We start from the raw sequence: 21,034 nt of genomic DNA on the forward strand, positions 1-21,034 counted from the left end.
CCGAGCAACAATTTACAACAGTAAACTAATTTACACACGCATAGTTTAGTATTTTATCCTGGCTGGTCACTGCTTACGTCATTCCTTTAATCTATAGAAAGTTGTTCCTGATCCATGATCTGAGGTGGATTATCCAACCCAGTGTAAAATGTTATGGTGTTAAACTGCTTAGCACGTGTGCAGACATCCTGATTGTATAGCATGTTTCTCACATTATACTATTTTTCACCTGTAGGTTACATCAGACATTCAATTTGATTGTGTTAAAACATTTTTACTGCACTTTCAGTCAGACTTTAGTGGCTTTGTTTAAGTTTTTGCTGGCATGTTGGGACTGGCATATTGTGCTGTAATCATCCTCAACACTGGTTATGATACACCATGACATTATGTTGCATAAATAAATCTGTGGCCTGCTGCATGAATATTTCACAGATATTATATCAGCCAGTTACAAACTTTTCCATGACAAGAACCCAATAAAGATAACTGGCCCCCATATAAGATTTGTGTAGCTACAACAAAATATATTGTATAGGATAACACAATGTAGTCTACATCATCATGTATTTATAAGTATAGATCATTTAGCTTTAGTAGGCCAACAATTCATCACAAGTATTCGTGACAAAATTCTGATAAAGGTCAAGAGGGCGGAGCTTCATGACCAGACAGGTGACACCCCGGAAATGATTGATCGCCCGCAGTCAGTTTTGCGCAACCAAATTTAGGTTTACATATGGGTTGTGGTTATAATGGGCGTTCTTGTACCTGGCCACGATTAAAAAATGTTGCATCTATCTTTATTATTAATGTTTTAATGCATTATCTGGATCTCACGCTAAGTGACTCACCCACATGTTCGTGACCTGCACAGGAGGTGCACCCCGGGTCTGGCCAGCATGCTGGTTGCAAACATGGTCGTTTACCTTCATGAGGTGACTGAGGACTTTCTGTTGTTCATCCCTGATGAGATGGTGGAGCTCCTTTCAGCTCAAAACGTCTTGAATTTGAGTAGGATGTTAAACCAGAGCAGACTGTGGAGGACTGCGCGGTGAACCAGACTTGCAGGCCGCCTTTCAAACACGTGAGTACAACAACACACTGCCGAGGAGAAAGTCAACAACCGTCACGTTGCGGAAGCAGTTCGGTAAAGTTGGAAAGATATTCACAGATTAATTATGGTGAGTTTTACCAACACAGGATTCCTTGTGGTTGAACAGAACTTGATGGTGCTACACTGCCTTAGCATTAAGGTATTTATAATTATGCAAAAGCCATTGCATAGCACTTGTTGTAGTACAACCAAGATAAGCCTATTGATGTATGGACGGATTTTTAATCATTCTACACTTTATAACCGTGAAGTTATTGAATGTTTCTTCCAATAAATATTCATCATAATTAATCAAAAGCACAATTAATCATAATAACAGATGTAGTATAGTATGTAATTAATAGCATGAAAGGATTTTGGAGATTCTAGACTTCATAACGGGGAAGTTATTGAATATCGTTTACAATAAAAAAAATCCCCATAATTAATCAAAAGCACATTTCATGTAAATAACAGCTGTAGTACAACAACGAGGAGCCTATTGATGTAACGAGTTATTGATCCGGCAAGTCTGAATCTGTGAATATTCTTCCAACTTTACCGAACTGTCTACCTCTCATTGGAGGTCAAACCCATGGAAACAAAAACTGTTCATGTAATAGTTTCTACTACATGAACAGTTTTCCTTGTGACTTTGTTACTACATTACTTTACCCCTTGGTGTATGAACACATATACATTTTTAGCTTTTGTCTTTGTAAATGCATTTAATGTAGTAGTAATTACTATGTGTAATACACATTACAGATTCTCACATTTTACAGGAAAACAATATTGGTGTATTCTGTTTGCGTACTCCCTGACTTGGAAACATAGGTTACAAAATGTTGTCCTTTTTCTCAAATTTAAGGTGTCTCTGTTGCTATTAAGAAGTGCCCTGTCTGTGCAAATCATGTCCGTTTCCAAGACTACACATCTGGGCTTCACAATTTCAACGACAGGGTGTTGCTCACTCTTCCACTATGTGCACTCCTGCTCTCTGCTTTGGCTGTACGTTTTTTATAAATGAACTGTTAACACATGACAATAGCATTGTGTTGGGTGTTCTGTTGAAACTTTTACTTTGAGTGTATGATTTTCTCTGAATTATCCATGAACCTTCTGGTGTATGTTTTGAGTGTTTTGCAGTAAATCCTCTCCATGTTCGGTTTCTTCGGCTCTCCAGAACAGCAAAGCCTGTGGATGCATGTTGGACACCATCAACCTCTCTAATAAAAACACATACCACCACCAGACGGTATGCAAGGCTTTCCCTCATGGACTTTGCCTCGGATCCTCCACAAACAGAAGACACTGGCATTGGGATGAGGACAGCTATCGGATTGGACCGACAGCCTGTTTGCTGCCGGATTGTAAAAACCTTTATGTCTGGCAGGACTAATAAAGCGCCAGATAGCCTTCCTTTGCATCTGGCATGGTTGGCAATATAGGTAGCATCCTGCAGCAGAGGTTTTCAGTTCTCCATTCACCAATGTGGCCATAATCCTCCAGTGGTCATTGCTGATGCCAACTGGAAAGTGGCTTTCGATGTGCCAGGTAAATTGATGAAATACTTGTCTTAGAAACATAGCACAGTTTGATGTTTATGTCATATAATAGAGTTATACGGCAAATAGGTTTAATACCTTTCCAATTACTGTTGCTCTATGTCGATTCTCAGTTGGGACATTCAAGAGGCCGGGCCTAAACACTGTGAAAGACCTCAATATCTTTTTGTTTTTTTTGTAGTATATTTTTTTATTTTAAGTACACAAAGAAACAGTGCAATTGTGATACATTTAGCATTTGGTTTTCGTCGTTAAGGGACTCAGAGGTGTATAAATTAGAATAATATGACCTAAATGAGTCGTTTATCCTCTCTGGGTCAGAGGTTAAAGAGCCTGACTCTTCTTGTATCTGGGTAATCTGATTAGAAGCCAATCTGGCCTTTAATTGATGAGCCAGGAGGCGACCCGCTTTGTCACCATGCTCATATAGAGCCACGAGAACGAAGGAGAAAATGTTCAGCTTCTGCAGTAAGGAGAAGGTCAAGCTCTGATTGGAGTCCTAGCCTTTCTTTGCATAGATCAGGTGTTTGAGAGGTTGAAAGTAAAATGTCGAGGCCAGCTATAGATTTTTTCAGTTCTCTCTGGCGAGCTCTGCGAAGCTTGTTAGCATGCAATGTGTTTGAAATGATTCGACCTCTAATAAATGCCTTCAGGGTTTCCCACAGTAATGAGGGGGAGGTTTCATCATTCCTATTTGTTTTGCAAAAAAAATTAATTGAATCAGTAACGTATTTACAGAAGGTTATATCAGCCAGTAGAAGTGAGACCTCAATATTGACATTGAGAAGACATGAGCAGAGCTGGACGAAGAGATGATTGCTGAGGGAAGATGTCATACTTGCACTTCTTGAGTCTAAAAGGGTGTCCATAAAGTTAACAACGTATTATAATTGAAGGTGTTCATATTTTTTATTTATACTGAAGCTGCATTGATGATTTCAGCCACAAAAGAGAGAACTACAAGATGGCCGTGTAGCACTTGGTGTCACTGAGGGGTACACCGCTGACCTCGTCAACCGCTGCTGAATTTCAAAGAGATTTATCCAAAGCTCTTTGTGAAAATGCAGAAAACAGGAGTTGAGAAATATAGGGAGAATGTGTTTTTTTTTTGTTTTTTTTAAAGCAATGCAAGTAAATTCATACAAATAAATGTATTGAAATGTTGCTTCCTTTTCCAGGTGGTGTTTTGCACTTCGCCTGTACACATGGAGTTGTGTACTATATGAACTTTCTATTTTGGGCAGAATCGGCCAGAGATCACGTAGATACACTTCTCAGCTTCAACAGTTTTCCACCTATATACATCTTAGATGTGGCTGGCCGGGTTTCATGTCACATGAACAATAACATGAAACATGAACGATACAGCAAAAAAATCTATCCGCCCCATGATGGCCGGCTCTGTGCACAAACATAGATGGAGCAAGGAAAAGACACTTGAAGTGGACCTTGTGTGGATTCAGAATCTCGGGTCTCCAGGGGCACCACAGCAACCTGGACAAGGAACAGATTGGCTCACTGCATTGCATCCAATAACAAAAAAGGAATGAGAGGGATGCACTCTATGACAGGTTCCATTAAAAAAAAAAACAACAGAGCAAACCGGAGGAAAAACGGAGGAGCTTAAACATCTGCCCCTCCTTACGCTCAGAGGTCAGTTCCTCAGTGGCAGAACAATTCAATCACGAGCTGGCGGCATTTCACTATTCTGTCTGCCTAATGAAGGAGGCACAAGTTAAAGAGACGGTAAGAGGGCTCATTGAGTTGCACAATGAGAAAATCAACAATAAATTCCTCCAAAATATGATGACGCTCTGCAGCCCAACACCGGCAGTAGGTCAGTATGGCAGGTTGGTGTTGGAATCTACAGGTAAGAGCATGCAACAAAATGGTAATTGTTTTCATTTCTTTTTAATTGTTGAAGACAACTGTTTGTTATATACTTCATTATTTTTGGGTTTTAGATAAATAAATAAAAACAGTTTTTGAGAAAGCAGCCTTTGTTGACCTTTATGCCACATGCAATTACAGCCACAAAGTGCCTGCTATTGTGATAACATAATGTGTTTTTGTGTTTACTGTTTTAAATAGACACAATAAGAGATGTTGGTTTGTGGCTGTAAAGGTGAATGTCTTTCATCAAGTTAGTCATTAATTAGCAATGCTTAAGAAATGCAATTTGTTTTCTGGTATATATTTCTGTATATCATGGTAACATTACAGATTTTCAGACCAACGCCTCAATCTATTAGTTTCTAATTGTTCATGCTGCAACCTTCAATTTATACATGTCTAATACTGTTCAAGTTGAAAAATAGCTTTAAAGCTGGAGTATATGTGAGAATTTAGAACATGCTGGGATTTGAAAAAAGGAAATTGTTAATAATATACAATATTTTGTAGTTCAGCAAACAGCCACTGAACCACATTTGGCACCAGAGTCAGCCATGGACAAGATCATGGTATTCTCAGCCCAGAAGTACATCATAGATGATACTGAAAAGGTGAGGTTCACTATGGAAACGATAATGGATATCTGGCTGTCTGTCCTGTGGAACTGTTGGGCGAATCGGCATGTTTTACCTGTGTAAAATGGTGATGGACATTTAACACACTTTTTTGTTGTTGCTATTTCACTGGAAAAATAATTGCTTGAGAAAAATGATAATAAACAAATCTGTTCAACTTCAGCCTGTAGCACAACACTGGGGGGTGCTGTTGTACAATATTTCCATCCACAAACCACATGCTAGTCATTGCACAATCTCACTGCTTGCGCTCCTTCATTGCATTCCACTTATGTATTCATTTTTTTTTATAGAAAAACATTTCAGTTGATAAAGTAAAGCTACAACACTGGATTATTTTTTCCTTTATTTAGCATCAGTTAGTAAAAGGAGAAAATTGCTTCAAGGTTCATAGACATTTTCCTATAGCTCCTTCCATGATATTTACAAGTTCTGTGTGTCAAAGTTTAATAGCACTACATGCATTGAACAACAAGAAACCACGAAGATGGGATGCTACTAAGTCAACCAGTACAAAGTATGACAGTTTACAAAACCACCATTTCCCCACACACAGTAGGGGCAGCTAGAGATCTTTGTGAGTTGAACAGAAGTGATTAATTCCCTCAAGAAGGGGGAAGATTATGAAAATTAAATCATGTGTCTGTATTTGGCTTAAACCTCTAGTGTGGCTTATTGTGCTTAAAGAAAATGACATTATACATTGTGCTTATGGAACGTGTTTGAACCATTGTATGTTGACATTTTATTTGCATGGTTACTAAAAAGCAGAGGATTTGATACAGAAAATAAATAAAGTGCAGTTCAGAAAACAAGAAAAAATATATAAAAAGTAGTCTTGACAGAGGAAAGAGTTGTATCCATTTAAATAGACTATGGCTTGTTTGGAAGTGAGTCCACGTTGAGGATTTTTCAGTATTTACTGCATGTCTGACTGCTGTGTGATGAATGTTAATGAATCTTCATAGTTTAAGACAGTTTTTATCTATTTATTCGTGCTTGCGTTTCTCCTGCCTTCAGTAGTAAAAAGTCATGTGACCATTTATCAGTTTGAAATTGTTATATTATTACCATGCAGCGATAAGGGCATGGCTGTTACAAATCCCACACACCAGTGACTGTTTCCGGAGGCCCCCTTTCACCAGTCATCTGTAACAAAGTTTGTTCCTCCATGACATTGCTGTAACTGAGCCTTTCCTTCTTGCCCAATTCCTCCTTTCGCATGCCCAGGATGATATTTATAGAATCACAGAAATGAACACATCCTCAAAAGGATGTCTCAACTCAACTGCCATCAATGCACTGTCAATATGCACAAAAGACTCCAGCACAAGGCCGGTGCTGGTAATAGAAAAACACACCACAGTGCATGAGTGTGCATTATCTAGTTGCGTAACTTTCTCATTGACGGAGCATGATGGCGATTGTTCTGTCTGAGGAAATGCTTTAAGAGAGAGAGCCCACAGACGATGTTTTGAATTATCATCTTGTCTGTGTTACAGATTTGGGCTGAAGCTGACCATAAGGTGAAGGAGCAGAGATGTCAGAGATTTGGGATGTCAGTTGTAATTGGGCTGCACTGCTCTCTGTCAAATATTGCTTCTTCCTATTCCATTCACCCCACCCGTCTTCCTCAGGGGTCGGTTGCTGAAGTGATTGTACACATCTTTCTTTTCAGGCATATGTTGCAGTGTTCGTGGCTCTGCCGATTCTTTTGTGGAATAAAGTGATGATGTGGGGGATTTAAAGGCCCACAATCCAGTTTTCTGTTGACATAATTTCTTATATAATTGAGGGTCCATCAGACTGAAGCCACAGGTGAGGAGGGCAACGGAGATGAATTAATTAATTCATGAGCAGAATGCAACCACTGTGTATATTTGCAATTGTTATCTTAGTCTTTGAAGACTGTCTCTGTAAATTAGCCTACTTGCTGGCATCCAATGCGAGCCGTCCATTCATCTCAACCATCACCATGGAAACAGTGGTTGTTCACTATGCTGACGGTGTCTGCATTCGTTTGTTTTTGTGGATTGGGCATTTTTGTGTGTAAATGTTTGGTGCATTTACGTGTACGAGAAAGACAGAGAGAGGCGTGTGGGCATCTATTAGTGCAGTCTGACAGCATAATGATCCAGTTCTCTCTATGTGTTTATTTGCTGTACAGTTTGTTTAATTGTCATCTGGGCTCCATTAGACAGGGACAGATTCAGTGTGTGGGTCAGGCGTATGTTAAAAGCAAAGGCACGGAAATATGGTTATATGACTAATGATTGCAAACAACCATACAGCATAAATACTTCTATTTCTTTCAGAGTAAAGTTCCACTATTGAAAACAGATGCTTTGTCGCATGCTTGCATGTTATATTGTAAAGTGAATAATGCTATAAAACCATGCAGCATGAATAATGTAACAAAGAGCATGAGCATGAGCAAAAAAGCAGGAACAGGTTATTTGGTTGAACTAAACCTCCAGACATATGAGGTACCTCCATGCTGTTTGTGTGCTGGAGCTGTATGTAGCTGCAAGGTGGCTTTATGTTTTCTAAGAGATGTCCTGTGAAATAGTATGAGCATAATGTTTCGGATTCTAGGAAGCAAACATGTTGCCAAGATCCACGGTGTGTAAATCAGGGGTGTCAAACATACGGCCCGTGGGCCGGATCCTACCCGCCATGGGGTCCAGTCCAGCCAGGATAATTGTTAAAATTGCAGAAGAAAAAAAAAACTGCCCCAGCTCGAACCAACAATCCTCTGATTGTAAGACAGGCATGCTAACTATTGAGCCACTCTAGAATTCTAAAATTCCACTCTAGAATTCTAAAATTCCATTCTAAAATGCCATTCTAGAATTGATTAGAGCACTGACATTACTAGAGATATTGCTCAACTGGCCGTATTCATTTGTGGTGTTGATGAGATTTTGGCGCTCCCCGAGGAGTTCCTTGAGGTGATTCCCATGACAGACACCACTACAGCAAATTACATTGTTAGCACTCTCGTTGATGCGCTGGACCGGGAGTGGACTGGACCTGTGCTGTCAGTGGGGTACAGACGGTGCACCATCAATGATCGGGAGAAAAACAGGCGTTGTAACGAAATTCAGGGAGAAAGTACAAGCTGCAAATGGAGGATAACGTTTTTGGACATTTCACTGTATTTTGCACCAGAAGGCTATCTGAATTGTTGGTCTTTATGTTTCTAGTTTATTGTAGAAAAACCCTTTTTGTCCAGTAAAATGTATCATCATATCATCTGTACGAGTTATGTGTAAGAACATTTCTTTGGTTCTTCACATTGAATGCACAAAGGCTAGAGGGACATATATGTATAAGTAGACGGTGGCAAACGATACAAAGCCATAACTACAGTATATTGTCTAACAAATGCAACTCCATCAAAATAATGCAGTACACATTTTGAAATGCAAAACTACGAGATTAGAACAATATATTTGTCTATATATAAGTCCATTCTTTTAGAAAATATCTTAGAAAATATAAATTCTTTTCTTTGTACAATAAATGTGTGCTTTTTATAATCTGCTTGTGTAGTTTTACATTTACAATGATCACACTGGAGGTTCAACATAGAAAATCTCAGTGATTCTCAGTGCCGTCTTTCCAGATATAGTGATATTTATTTTATGTGAAGTAAAGATTATCAGCTACAACAGGAATGATGACCCCTTAAGAAAGGTTTGAAATAGCACATAAGACTTTTTGATTTTCTTCAGATTAAAACTAATCACACCAATAGAAACAAGAATACAGAGGTTATTCCTCTGTGTTCACAACAAAACTAATTATCATGTTAAGGTGCTCTCTCTTGCCAGCAGTCAGACATAGTCTGCTCCCCGAGGACATAGCCCATAGTCTGACTGCTGGCAAATCGATGGATGAGCCTCACATGTCTCTCTGTGTCTAAATGTATTCTGTGGAGTAAAACATATAGACTAGCAATACCATAAACTTAGACACAAATACTTGATTCTCCTCAAGTTCACAAGAGATCAAAAATGCTACATAACAATAAATATACTGTGTGTGTGCGTGCGCACAATGTATGATCTGTCTGTCTGTGTCTCTTTATCTCTCATACAAACAAAACACAACATAAACTAAGGCCAGTTATGAGGAAAGAAGGTAAAGGAAGCAAACTACATTTCTCCAACCCACTGTTGGTTTTGTAATGCCATAATTATACACAGTTTAACTAATAACTTAAAGAAACATGTCAGTTCCCTCTTCACACAACAACAAAGGTAACTGAACAACGGCTGAATGAGTTTCTCATCTTGCAGTGCCAGGTTTCGATGCTTTCTGATGTTTGCTACGAATTGGACATCCAGGGATGTCAGAAAAATATTTTTTTGCTTATAAAAATGAAATCCTATCCTCCAACAACTAGGTTGTAATTATGATATGTCGATCTGATCGAAAAGAAATGTATAAATAGTAAAAACTATCAGATGGGCATTTCTTGTCCTTTTTTAAAAACCTCTTAGATCAGAGTCTTCTGCTAAATTGATTTATTCAGGAGTCCTAGAAAAAGTTCAAGACACAAAAATATTCCATTGTCCACAGCTATTTCCATGGCAGAAGCATTTTGTAATGTAATTCTTCAAATGTTCCTGCAAATGTTTTCAGGGCCTTTCATATATTTGGGAAGTTGACTGTGCTTCTTAAATTTCCCTTTTTTGCTTCCTCCTTTCCTGTATGTTTCTTTCATGGCCCCTTATTGTATCTTTAAGTGTTGAAGTGACTCTGTTCTCCCTAAAGTGGTTGTAGTTCCTGAGCCACATGGTTCTCCTGCCCTTCTACCAGCAGTGTGCTGTTCCCCAGCTTTGTCTGCAGGCCCTCCATGTGGTTGGCCCCTGGCTGGAAGCTGGAGTGACGGCCAATCTTGGGGCTTGCTCTTTCCAGGAGTCTTTGGGATGGATTGATGCCTGAAACATCATGCAGGTGCTCCTCCTCATCTGTGTCGGCGTCGATGAATGTATTGATGGATGCATCGTGGAAAGTGAAGAGGCTGCTGGGCAGGAAATTCTCTGTGCTCTTGCTGGGTGTCCTACTTCTGACAGTTGTATAGACGGACACCTCAGGGCTCTGGACTGACGAGCTGTCTGAGAGGGCCCCTGTCCCAGAATCCTCCCCAGCTCTGAAGTTGACCTTGAGAGAGTGCCTTTTGAGCGGGTTGTTTAAGAGCAGAGCTCTGGGACTGTCAGCATATGGGCCAAGCTTGCTGCCTCGTCTAGTTTGGGGTGTATTGGTGTCCTGGGATCCTTCATGCTCATTCTCCAAAGTGGGCTCCAGGCTGGGGTGGGTGCTGACCTTCCCCGGCATGCTGCTGATGGGACTGTGGGAGAAGCGAAAGCTCTCAGGGAAGTCAGTGGTGCAGCTGATGAAGCTGTCAATGCTGGACATGCTCCTCATGTCTGCAACTGTTTCTGCTTTACTTGTGATGGCTCCACTGGTGATGCTTCTCATCTCTATTTCGGCTCTCTGCCTACCTGCTTTGGACGGCGGCCTCTTTTCCTTGCTGTTAAGGTTGGGGTGTGACTGGGCCGTGGCCATGTTATTGTACATCTCCTCCAGTTTCTGTGCGCTAAGATGCTGAGGGCTGCTAGAGGGCTTTGCCTGCTCTTGGTAGCTTGATATGAGGGTCTTGATTGGGCTGCTGGGACTCATCTGTGACCTGAGTTTGGGTGTACCTCTCTGCACACTAGGTGACACATGATTATCATGCATCTTTTCCTTCTTTTCATCAGTATTTTCCACCATTATATCCACAAGCTCTTCATTGCGGCCAAGTGCATCTTTCATGTTCATAGAAACAATGCTGCCATTTCTCTTAGCCCTCTCCAGAGCCTCCCTTCTTTTGATGGCTTTCTCCTGCCTCTTTTGCTCTTTGTAGAACTCAGAGAAGTTATTCACAATAATGGGGATAGGCAGGGCTATCACCAATACTCCGGCAATGCAGCACAATCCTCCAACTATTTTTCCCAGGAGAGTTTTGGGGTAAATATCTCCATAGCCTACTGTTGTCATAGTAATGGTAGCCCACCAGAAAGACGCTGGGATGCTTTTGAACTTGGTGTCCTCTTCATCCTTTTCAGCAAAGAACACCAGACTGGAGAATATCATGATGCCCATGGCCAAGAAAAGGATGAGCAGGCCCAGCTCATTGTAACTCCTCTTGAGAGTGAAACCTAGAGACTGAAGACCTGTGGAGTGACGGGCCAGCTTCAGAATACGCAAGATCCGCATGATCCGGAAAATCTGAACCACACGTCGGACATTCTGAAATTGCAGCACATTTTTGTTGGATACTGTCAAAAAGATGGTGACGTAGTACGGCAGGATGGCCAACAAGTCGATAATATTCAGCGGACCCTTAAAGAACTTCCACTTGTTGGGGGAGGAGAGGAAGCGCAGCAGGTACTCCATGGTAAACCAGGCAATACATGCAGCTTCCACGTGGGCCAGTTGCGGGTTGTCTATGGATTGACCAAACTCATCTGTGTCCTGCAGCTCTGGAAGGGTGTTCAGAGACAAGGCAATGGTAGACATCACAATGAAGAGGATGGAGATAATTGCCAGGATCTGGAAAACAAAACACAGAAGAAAATAGTGAAAAATACTGATGAATACATCGTAATGTCTGAGGAATATACCCCAGTGTTGTATACCCTTCTTTTTTCTATAGAGATAGCGATGCCTGTCTAGACTAAAATATCACAATAAATATTGGAAGGATTATCATGACATTTTGGGCATGTATTTAAGGTCCTAAAAGGATTAATCATGCAGATTTTGGTGTTTCCCTGATTTTGCATTTAGTGCCATCATCAGCACATCAAAAAGTTATTTGTACAATAGTTGTATTGTGCCTATATACACTGCCAGCAAGGCTGTAGACACATTGTCCTGTTCAGTAATTTGAAGTGTATATATTTCTCTTGAGGGTCACTTTGAAAACCAGCTCACTTTATTAAGTTTGAGTGTGTGTTGGTTCAGTGACACATCCGAAGAACTTATTAGTATGTGCATACACAAAATATGGATGGCTTCAGACTAATTGCCTGTTCAATCCAGTGTTTCAATCTTCATGAAACAAGTAGCAAACGCTTCATCTTCAGTACATCACTGCTGGTCGAGATTGAAAAAAACGCACTGAACATGCAATAACTCAGAAGCCATCTGTTTGTTTTTTGTGAGAAGTTCCTTCTCATAACCTTGAATCTGTAGTTTATACCACTCTTCAAACTTTTGTTTTGATAATTATACTTACAACAAAAAAGGACAAGTATTTCCTTGTGGTATTTCCACAGCAAGCATCACTCACTTTGCCTCTTTTGCAATTTGCAATGTGAAAATGTATATTAAAGGCCCGGATGTCTCCAGTGGAGCTAAAGTTAGCAGTTGTCCCTGAACTACATGCTGAAAGTTAAAATGCTCCATCAAAGTGAAGTTGTGTTTCAACAATGTCAGAGGAAGAAGGTCAGTCCCGTGAGAAACGCCATTTCAATGTGTCAAAGCGGTGTGATTCCATTTGAGACACTAAATTGCATTTCAGAAATGACTAAAATATCCTAACTTGCAATAGCTTTTACAGATGATATTTGTTCACGGCCCATTTCACTTTCTGGCTACTTTTTTCCGAAGTATTCATAAAATGTCGGGTCAGAGCTAATGCGATATCTGGGGTAGATGATTTTGTTCTTTCTCTTCAAGTCTTGACATGCATCACAGAGAGAGACAGTGAATGAGGGAGATGAGAGAGGTTGAGATTGAATTGATACATTTTTTAAACCTCTGCCACACTTCACTGTCTCTCTGTTTCTATACAGTGTGCTTCAATCCTTCACTGCCAAAGGCTACAAGAAGACCACAATGTATTACTTGTTTTACAGAGCACACCATGCTGTGAGCCTGCCTGACAGATACCTGGAGACCTCTGAAGCATTGAGCCACTTACTAAAGATATAATCTGCTGAGTACAATAGGGTCTCATCATAGTGCTGGTGATTAAGAAGGCTGTACAGTTGTGGGTGTGTAGGTGTGCCACACCTATTAGTCCTGTCCCAGAGTCGGTGTAAAATCCATCACAAGGTCACTGTGGAGGCTGAGTCCCAGGCCAGTGGTGACCAGGATTATTCCCTGCCACCAATCAGTGGCCATAAACTGTAATTAATCTTGACAGGTGACTACTTTCACACCTACGTTGGCCTTTGAGGAGAGCGGGACTAAAAGCAGATTTCTGCTGTGGTGGAGGTAAGAGAGGGCAGGAGAAAGGCTAGAGGAAATGTATTTCAACTTCAACAGCCAAATGGTTCAACTGTGAGAGCGTATTAAAGTAAAGGACAAACAGAAAATGTAAACTCCCTGAAATTGCCTGCCTCCGGGTCTGGATCTCTTGAGACCACAGTGATGGATGAAAACGACCCATTAGAAGTAGATGTCTTGTTACTAACATTACCATCAGTAAAGTTTAGGATGTAGAGGTCAGATTATTAGACACAGCAAAGTTTGGAGAGGTTGGAAAAGGAAACTGTACCATTGATTAAGCAGCAATATTTCTAAAAACATGGGTGACTGAGCCTCAGATCAGGACCATCCAGTGGAAACTACACTCGTCAGATCAACACTAATCTATGTTGATGTACTGATTAGGCCCGAGCGTCACTAATGACTCATGTTGAATACAAAAGACAGCATTGTAAACTGAAACTAGGTGTGTAGTGTGTTTTGAGAACAACCGAAGCATAACCAGCTCAGCCTCCCATTATATTCTCTTTCTCCTAGTCACCTTTTTCCCTCCCACACCGGGAGTACTCCAAACCGGGGTCAGCCAGAGGGGATATTATGGGAATGTGATTTTACCACAGAGATAAATTACAGACCGAGTGAGAGAGAAGTGTCTGAGGGCACTCAGCACTGTGACAAATCCATGACACGGAGGGAATGAGTCTGAGCTTTCTGCTGAAACTTGTGAGTTTCCTTGGTTATTCAATGTGATGTGAGTGTGTGCATGTATGATTTGTGTGTGACAATGACACTGTTTTACAAATGAGGAAATTGAATATTAATATTTTATTGTAGCTGCCAGGCAGAGATAAAAGTGTGTTGTCCCAGTGCAAATAAAGGCAATGAAGCATGTTTTTATGCTTTTAATGGTTTAATGTGAAGCACTTTGAATCGCCTTGTTGTTGAAATGTGCTATACAAATAAACTTGCCTTGCCAAAAATGCATGGATTAATATATTTCACTATGCAGCAGAGATATTAGGACGCAGATGCAAGAGGGTTATGGTAAGTGTTGTGTTACCTCATTCTTTTTAATGACAAGTGCTGAGATTGTGAGGACAACCTGTCTGCATAAACGGAAGATTAATCTGACCCAAGACTCCTGCTACTTCAACACAACCCTGACACACACTCATACATAACAAACAAACCCACATGCATAATATACACACACTCATTTCCATTCCCAGTTCAGTAATTAGTCCCAAGTCTTCCTACCCCGCAAGCCAAGAGGCAAGGGGCTGAATATTTAATATCCTCCTGAAGTGCAAGCTACCCTGTCCTGGAAAAGGTGTGCACGAGTGGGTGCTCACAGGGCCATGACGGGTTGCAGAGCTGGAGAGGTAGTCTAGTTTTCTCACTGCTTTCCTCACGTGAGGTTAGTTCTGCTTCATGCTCGATCAAGGAAGGGGTGGTCAGGGGAAGGAGACGCAACAGGAGATTCCTCAGAGAGTACCAAAGGATTAGGAGTTCAACAATTACCTGGTGTGTAGTCAGGTTGCGCTTTTTTCATGATTTGACAAGTTGTCTGGAGGCATACCAAATGTCATGGCAATATAGAGACATTTTACTTAAAGACACTAATGTCAACCTGTCAGTTAGAATATCACCAAAGTCAATAGGATGCATCCTCTGATTATACCACAATTTCACGGTAGTCCATAGTCTAGATATTTCAAACTGGACAAAGTGTAAGAACCAACTGCTAGAAGTTGCCAAAACCACATTTTTTGTCATAATATGGCAAAATACAAAGTTTCTATCTTTGACCTCAACAAATTACCTTATAAAGCTCTAAACATCTGCCTATAGCACAAAAACAGTAGAGCAGTAGAGAGAGTCTCACTCATTGGCTTACTTTTAAATTGTTTATCAACTCCAGCACTCTTCGGATCACATCCTCACTCTCCAAAAAAAATAAATAAATAAAGTCAAAGTAGTGTTATCCGTCGAGTGAAAAGGTTCACACAGATTATGACATGCAGTCACATACTTGAGGCGTGTAAGGAATGAATGTAAACAGAAATACGAGACACACACAAGTGACATTTGGAAACAGACGCCATGAACAAAGTGGCATTGTTATTGCCAGTGGAAATCTTTCTGCCTGGTATTATTACTCCTTAAGCTTACTTGCGTCATGCTGTGTGAAAAGTTGATTCACTTCTGGTTCGTCCTAATCGTAACTGGGTCTTCCCTTTCTATGAACTAAATCAATGGAGGGATTGTTACACTTAGTGACTCACTCACTTTATTTCCTCTGAACATGTTGAGTGCAAGGTGGCATCTCTAATCCTCTTATTGTATTACCACTTTTGTGATTTGCCAATATATGTTTTCTGGCTCTCTGTGCTGACAGCTGCCCTTCCTCCTACAGAGTCTGTTGTGGACAGCTGTAGGTACCTCTGTGAGATACAGTGTCAGGGTTTTAGTGTTAAGCTAATACTTCATTGGAAAAGATGGATGGAATTACGCTGCCAGTAAACAAAGTGGAGAAGAATTTGCAGCTGGAAACACTTCCTCCCAAGGGTTACCATTACCTTCTTGGAAAGTTCCTCACAGGGAGCGCAGTGCAATACAACTACTCTCACCTGCTGCCCTCTTATATAAACTAATGACAATTACCTTCTTAGCATACACCCCCCCACTTTTGTTCTCCCTTACGTAGTATTAGGCTGCTGAGGAATAAGGCTGACGGTATTCTATATTTTTGTTTCAGTAAATCACAAAAAGACCAAAAGTGGCAATGGTAGCACTTTACACACTATTTAGCATTAGTAAATATGAGTAAACACTTACATCCTCATTTATAAAGCATTATTCCACCATGAACACTCATTAATAACTCATTAGTATGCAATTCTAAACACAGTTATACATGTTTTATTCTTGATTAATAAGTTTGACCATTATGTGTTTCATGATTGGGTTTTCATACTTTATAAATGATGGATAACCCATTTGTAAATTAAGTATATATATATATTATATATATATATATATATATATATATATATATATATATATATATATATATGTATATATATATATATATATATATATATATATATATTGCAAACCAATTAAGTAATATATATTGCAAACCAAATATTAAGGATTTATAGATGATCATTTTAGATTGTAGATTGAAACCCTGATATAATAAAACGCATGATTAAATGCTGCCATGGCAATGGGATCAAACATTGCAGTTTTAATGAGTTTCAATGGGAACATTTTTGTCCACAAGGGTCTGAGGGTCTATATTGTGGCTTCACAGTTTATTATAGCTTATATATATATATATACACAGCTTATTATAGCAGCTGAGGTTGACCTTAGAAAAACACTTCACACCTTCAAACCTAACACCATTGGCATTAACACTGTCCTGACCTTTAAAAAGAAAAAAAAAGCCAAACATTCTCATAGCTAAAATAAAGGTTTGTGTTTTTAAACAATTTGCTGGCATGACTTGGTAATAACTAACCCATCTACAGGGATTTTAACCTCCTAAAAGCCAACAAGCAACAGCATTTACTGTAAATACTAAAAATGTAGACAGTACCTGTCCCAAATGATGGCATAAGAGACTGAACAAATTTGATTAAATAGAACGGCAGGAGTAACGACCTTCAGGCCCTTCAGGGAGCGAGCAGAGGGACAAACTCTGAGAAGTCATTGAGAGGTCAGCTGTTTTTTTTTGTAATTTAGAATAACACACATTGTTCACTGGTGTCGAGCCTAAACTGAGAGAGCTTGATGTGAAAAGATGACAGCTATACAACAATAAGGAGGATCAATGAACAAGTAGGAGCAATGATAATGTGCCTTTTTTAAATTATTACTTTCCATCACAATTCGTTTGCGAAGCAATGAGCAGCTTCTAGTTATATAAGTGCCCTCGGTGCCACTTTCCCATCTGTTTCCAGATAAAGCATCTCCCAAATTGACGAGACCCCCTGTGTCCCACACAGATGTGTCCTCTGTCTCATCTGTCTCATCTGCCTCATCTGCCTCAAATCTCTTTGCCTGCCAAGTTTTTCTGTCCCACCTTTAAGCCCACAGCAGGAAGCATGTGCCTAACCTGTGCTGAGGAGGAGACAGGGAGATGACTGAGCTTGCAGCTATGCACAGGATGTGTTCTTTCAGAAGTGACAAGGTGGTGTTAAAATGATGAAGTAGAGCATTATGTATTTCTTCTTTGTTATTAGCAAATAATGATGTTCAAGTGTAAGGGAATACATATAATTCAACAAAAGACTCCTCAATAGATAGTTGATACATAAATAACATTGATCTTACAGTGGTGGAAAATAAGTACATTTACTCAAACACAGTATTTAAGTACACTTTTCAGGTACATGTACTTTGTAGTTTATAATATTTTATATTTATTCCAATCCATTATTCAAACTGCTTATCCTGTTCAGGGTCGCGGGGAGGCTGGAGCCTGCCAAATTGAAAAATGAAGTCATAATAAAAGAGTGACAGAGTGAGAAAGTGATATAAGAGATTGCTCCCCTGTGGCTGAGGTGCAAACGCTGACGCTGAGAGTCAGTTCCCCCTGATAAAACATCTGTGCTATCCCCACCGGCCTTTTCACCTGGAACAGAAAACCATGGCTCTGAAACATCTGGAACAGCTGTGTTATCAGGTGCACTTCGAAGAATGCGTGCCAAGATTTCTCCTGTATCTGTATCTTACTTTTTAACAATAATTCAGAGAATTAAATAGCAAAACTATGCTGTGCTGGGCTGCTGCAGATCACTTCCTCACTCCACCGGAGTCATTTCGTAAGGCATTTAAATCAGTTTGGGCATTAAATGAAAGACTGATCCAAGATTATTAAGTGGTGAAAAACCAGACAGGAGCTTCTCTACTGGCAGAGCAAAATATGCTTATAGATCCACATCACCATCATGATGTCAGACTATTGATTTCAAACTATAAATTGCTCCATGATCCCTAGAAATCTCCCTGCATCCTCATGCTGTCACCATCTATGTGACAAACAGATATTATGTTTGTAATAAGGGTGTTTGAGCCCTTCTGAAATGAAAATGTCATTCCATTTGCAGATCTACAGTAATACTGGTAAATATGTAGAATATGTTACCAAAATGAAGTATGAGTATCTATCTGTAGGTCTGTTTTCTCTGTTCATCCGATTGACACATTTTGAATGGGCTCTGCTCTGCACAAGTGACAATAATTACTACTGCAAAAGTTTTAGTTTTAGTTTTAGACCTCTGTGTATTTTAAAATGTACTACTATTGATTTTGTCTATATGTGTATTTTATACATAAAGTTTAATAAGAGGCGTGTGTGATTTGGCAAAATTAGAAAGTGTAGTGTTTTTTAAGCTTAGTTTGTCACATTTGAACTTGCACATAAAATAAATTGTTTATGTGTAAATTACAATGCATGAAATATGATAATTAATAAGGGATATTATTATGAAGGATTTGTAATTGTATGCATACTAAGGTCATTTTTATTACTGTATAATGATGTCCATGTGTACATTGCAATGCTTAAGATGAATTGTTGTTTATCAGGTCACAGAGTCACTAGTTTGCTGAGGGTCACCTGGACTCTGTACTGGAGAGTGCAGAGGTCATTTACACACAGACAGTGGTTGAGGGTTTTACAAAGGAGCATTTGGTCTTAAGGAACAAAGAGAATGGACCACCTGTGGTTCGTCCTGTGGTTTATGACACGAGATAAGGAACAGGACAGTGATTTGATTTGCATTTCAGCCAGCAGAGGTGAAGAGTTTATGACTGTGAGCTGTAATAAGATTCTCATCAGCTGTAACATATAGAACTGAATAACAATTCCTTCTAGGTCAAATATTGGGTGAGTAAACACAGGAGGGCGGAGTGAGGACTTCAGTTACCGGAAAACATGAATGTTATGAAGCCATCTTCAAAACCTGCGCCAAAGAGAGACTCCGCCCCAGTGGGACTTTTAGCCAATCGCATGCCGTCGATTTGAACCAATGAGGCGAATGAGCTGGGATGTTAAAACCAGATTGTAGATTCCTGTTCGAGGACTTTGAGCTGAAGCGAGACAGGAACGGTCTGTGGAGCGGAAGCTCGGAGACCCTCAGCTGAGTATATGTACACTGTATCACCATTTGAACTTTAATTAAACCATTTATTATAACTCTTTGATTTTCTGTATTTCTTCTCTGCCATGAGCACACAAGGTTCTAAGAATACTTTTCAAAAGTGAGTCCCATTTTCTGTTTTATTTGACATATATGATGAATTAAGATTTTTCCTGAAATCAATCAACAAAACCATAACATATCTGGTGTACAGATGATCAAAACATTATAAATACTGTTCAGTGTGATGTGTTGAGCCTTGAAAAGCAATTGAAAGTAAAGTGATATCAGTAAGTGAACAGCAGCTTATGATAATACTTATTTGGCAAAAAGTGGATATTTTAATATACGGTTGAATGAAAGCAGCGTTGTTGAGACAAATCTGTTATAGTATATATACTGATTAATTATATTATTTACCTGTATTTTTAATCTCATAACATTATTAAAATTAATTTCGACACAGTGTGTTGTTCAAATAGAGTGGCTCTCCTAATGTTGGAGTCATATTAGATTAGTTATAAGATCGCATTAATTTGCCAAACACTTCACTATATGTTTTCTCAGAAGTTTATGATTTTCTTTGTTGACTTGAATATTTATTTTTTTGTGGGACTTTTTTTTTATAGTTTGAACATGTATTTGCAGCTTTGTAAACTTAGCTTTTAGGAATTATTAAATTACTTTTTATTAAAATATATTACATTACATTTTTACCATTACATGTTTTACACGGAAGAGCAACTTTGTTTCCATCCCATCAACAATGTTTCACATGAGGGGAATTGTGCTGAACTCTTAATGAAGAGTCTGAGGTCACAGCCTGTGCCGGTCTGTCTGTTTAGACTTGCTGTGGGAACATTAGGCTGGGGAGACTCTCCTCCAGGCTGCAGAAAAATAACACACCGCCTGCACAGCTGAGCCCTACTAATGGAAGAAGTCTGTGATCCTGAGCTCTACAATCAGTAGACAGTAGCCGTTTTTATGTGGGCCTGAAATGCAGCACAGCGGAAAGACTCCTGGCTCACAGCACAATCACATATCTACTCCGCAAAGACACATCACACCCAGTTGAAAGTGACACATACTCAAAATGTCTGTCTATGTTCTTGATACTTGTTTTGTGCAGCTGGAGTTCCAGCTGTCTCTTGTTGCTTTTCTTAATCTGAAACTGGCAGCAGTATTGGCAGGCGAGAAAGAGAACAGATGATATCATGCTGAATCACCACCAGCTCTATGGAAATGGACCATTTGGCAGCATAGTGCACAACAAAAGCATTGTTTCATTGTTCATCTTTTATTGCGGATGTGTTGGTGTGGTCATTACACAATAGGATACGTACCAGGAAAGAAAGCTGCCAGGTTACCGTGGTGTAATTAATATGTCAATCAGTCTTGTGAAGTTTAATTGCAATT

General features: G+C 39.6%; 1 protein-coding gene across 1 annotated transcript in view; it reads right to left on the reverse strand.

The window, feature by feature from the left end:
* Window positions 1–9,968: 9,968 nt before the first annotated feature.
* LOC306736457 (potassium voltage-gated channel subfamily B member 1-like) overlaps window positions 9,969–21,034 on the reverse strand; it is a gene marked incomplete at both ends in the record, with an annotated part of 32,404 nt that continues 21,338 nt past the window's right edge. Inside the window, one exon of the mRNA XM_079218098.1 lies at window positions 9,969–11,798. Within this exon, the coding sequence (XP_079074224.1) occupies window positions 9,969–11,798 (1,830 nt within the window). The remainder of the gene's footprint in view (window positions 11,799–21,034) is intronic.

The sequence above is a fragment of the Taurulus bubalis genome, assembly GCF_910589615.1.
Source record: "Taurulus bubalis genome assembly, chromosome: 5".
Taxonomy (NCBI): Eukaryota; Metazoa; Chordata; class Actinopteri; order Perciformes; family Cottidae; genus Taurulus; species Taurulus bubalis.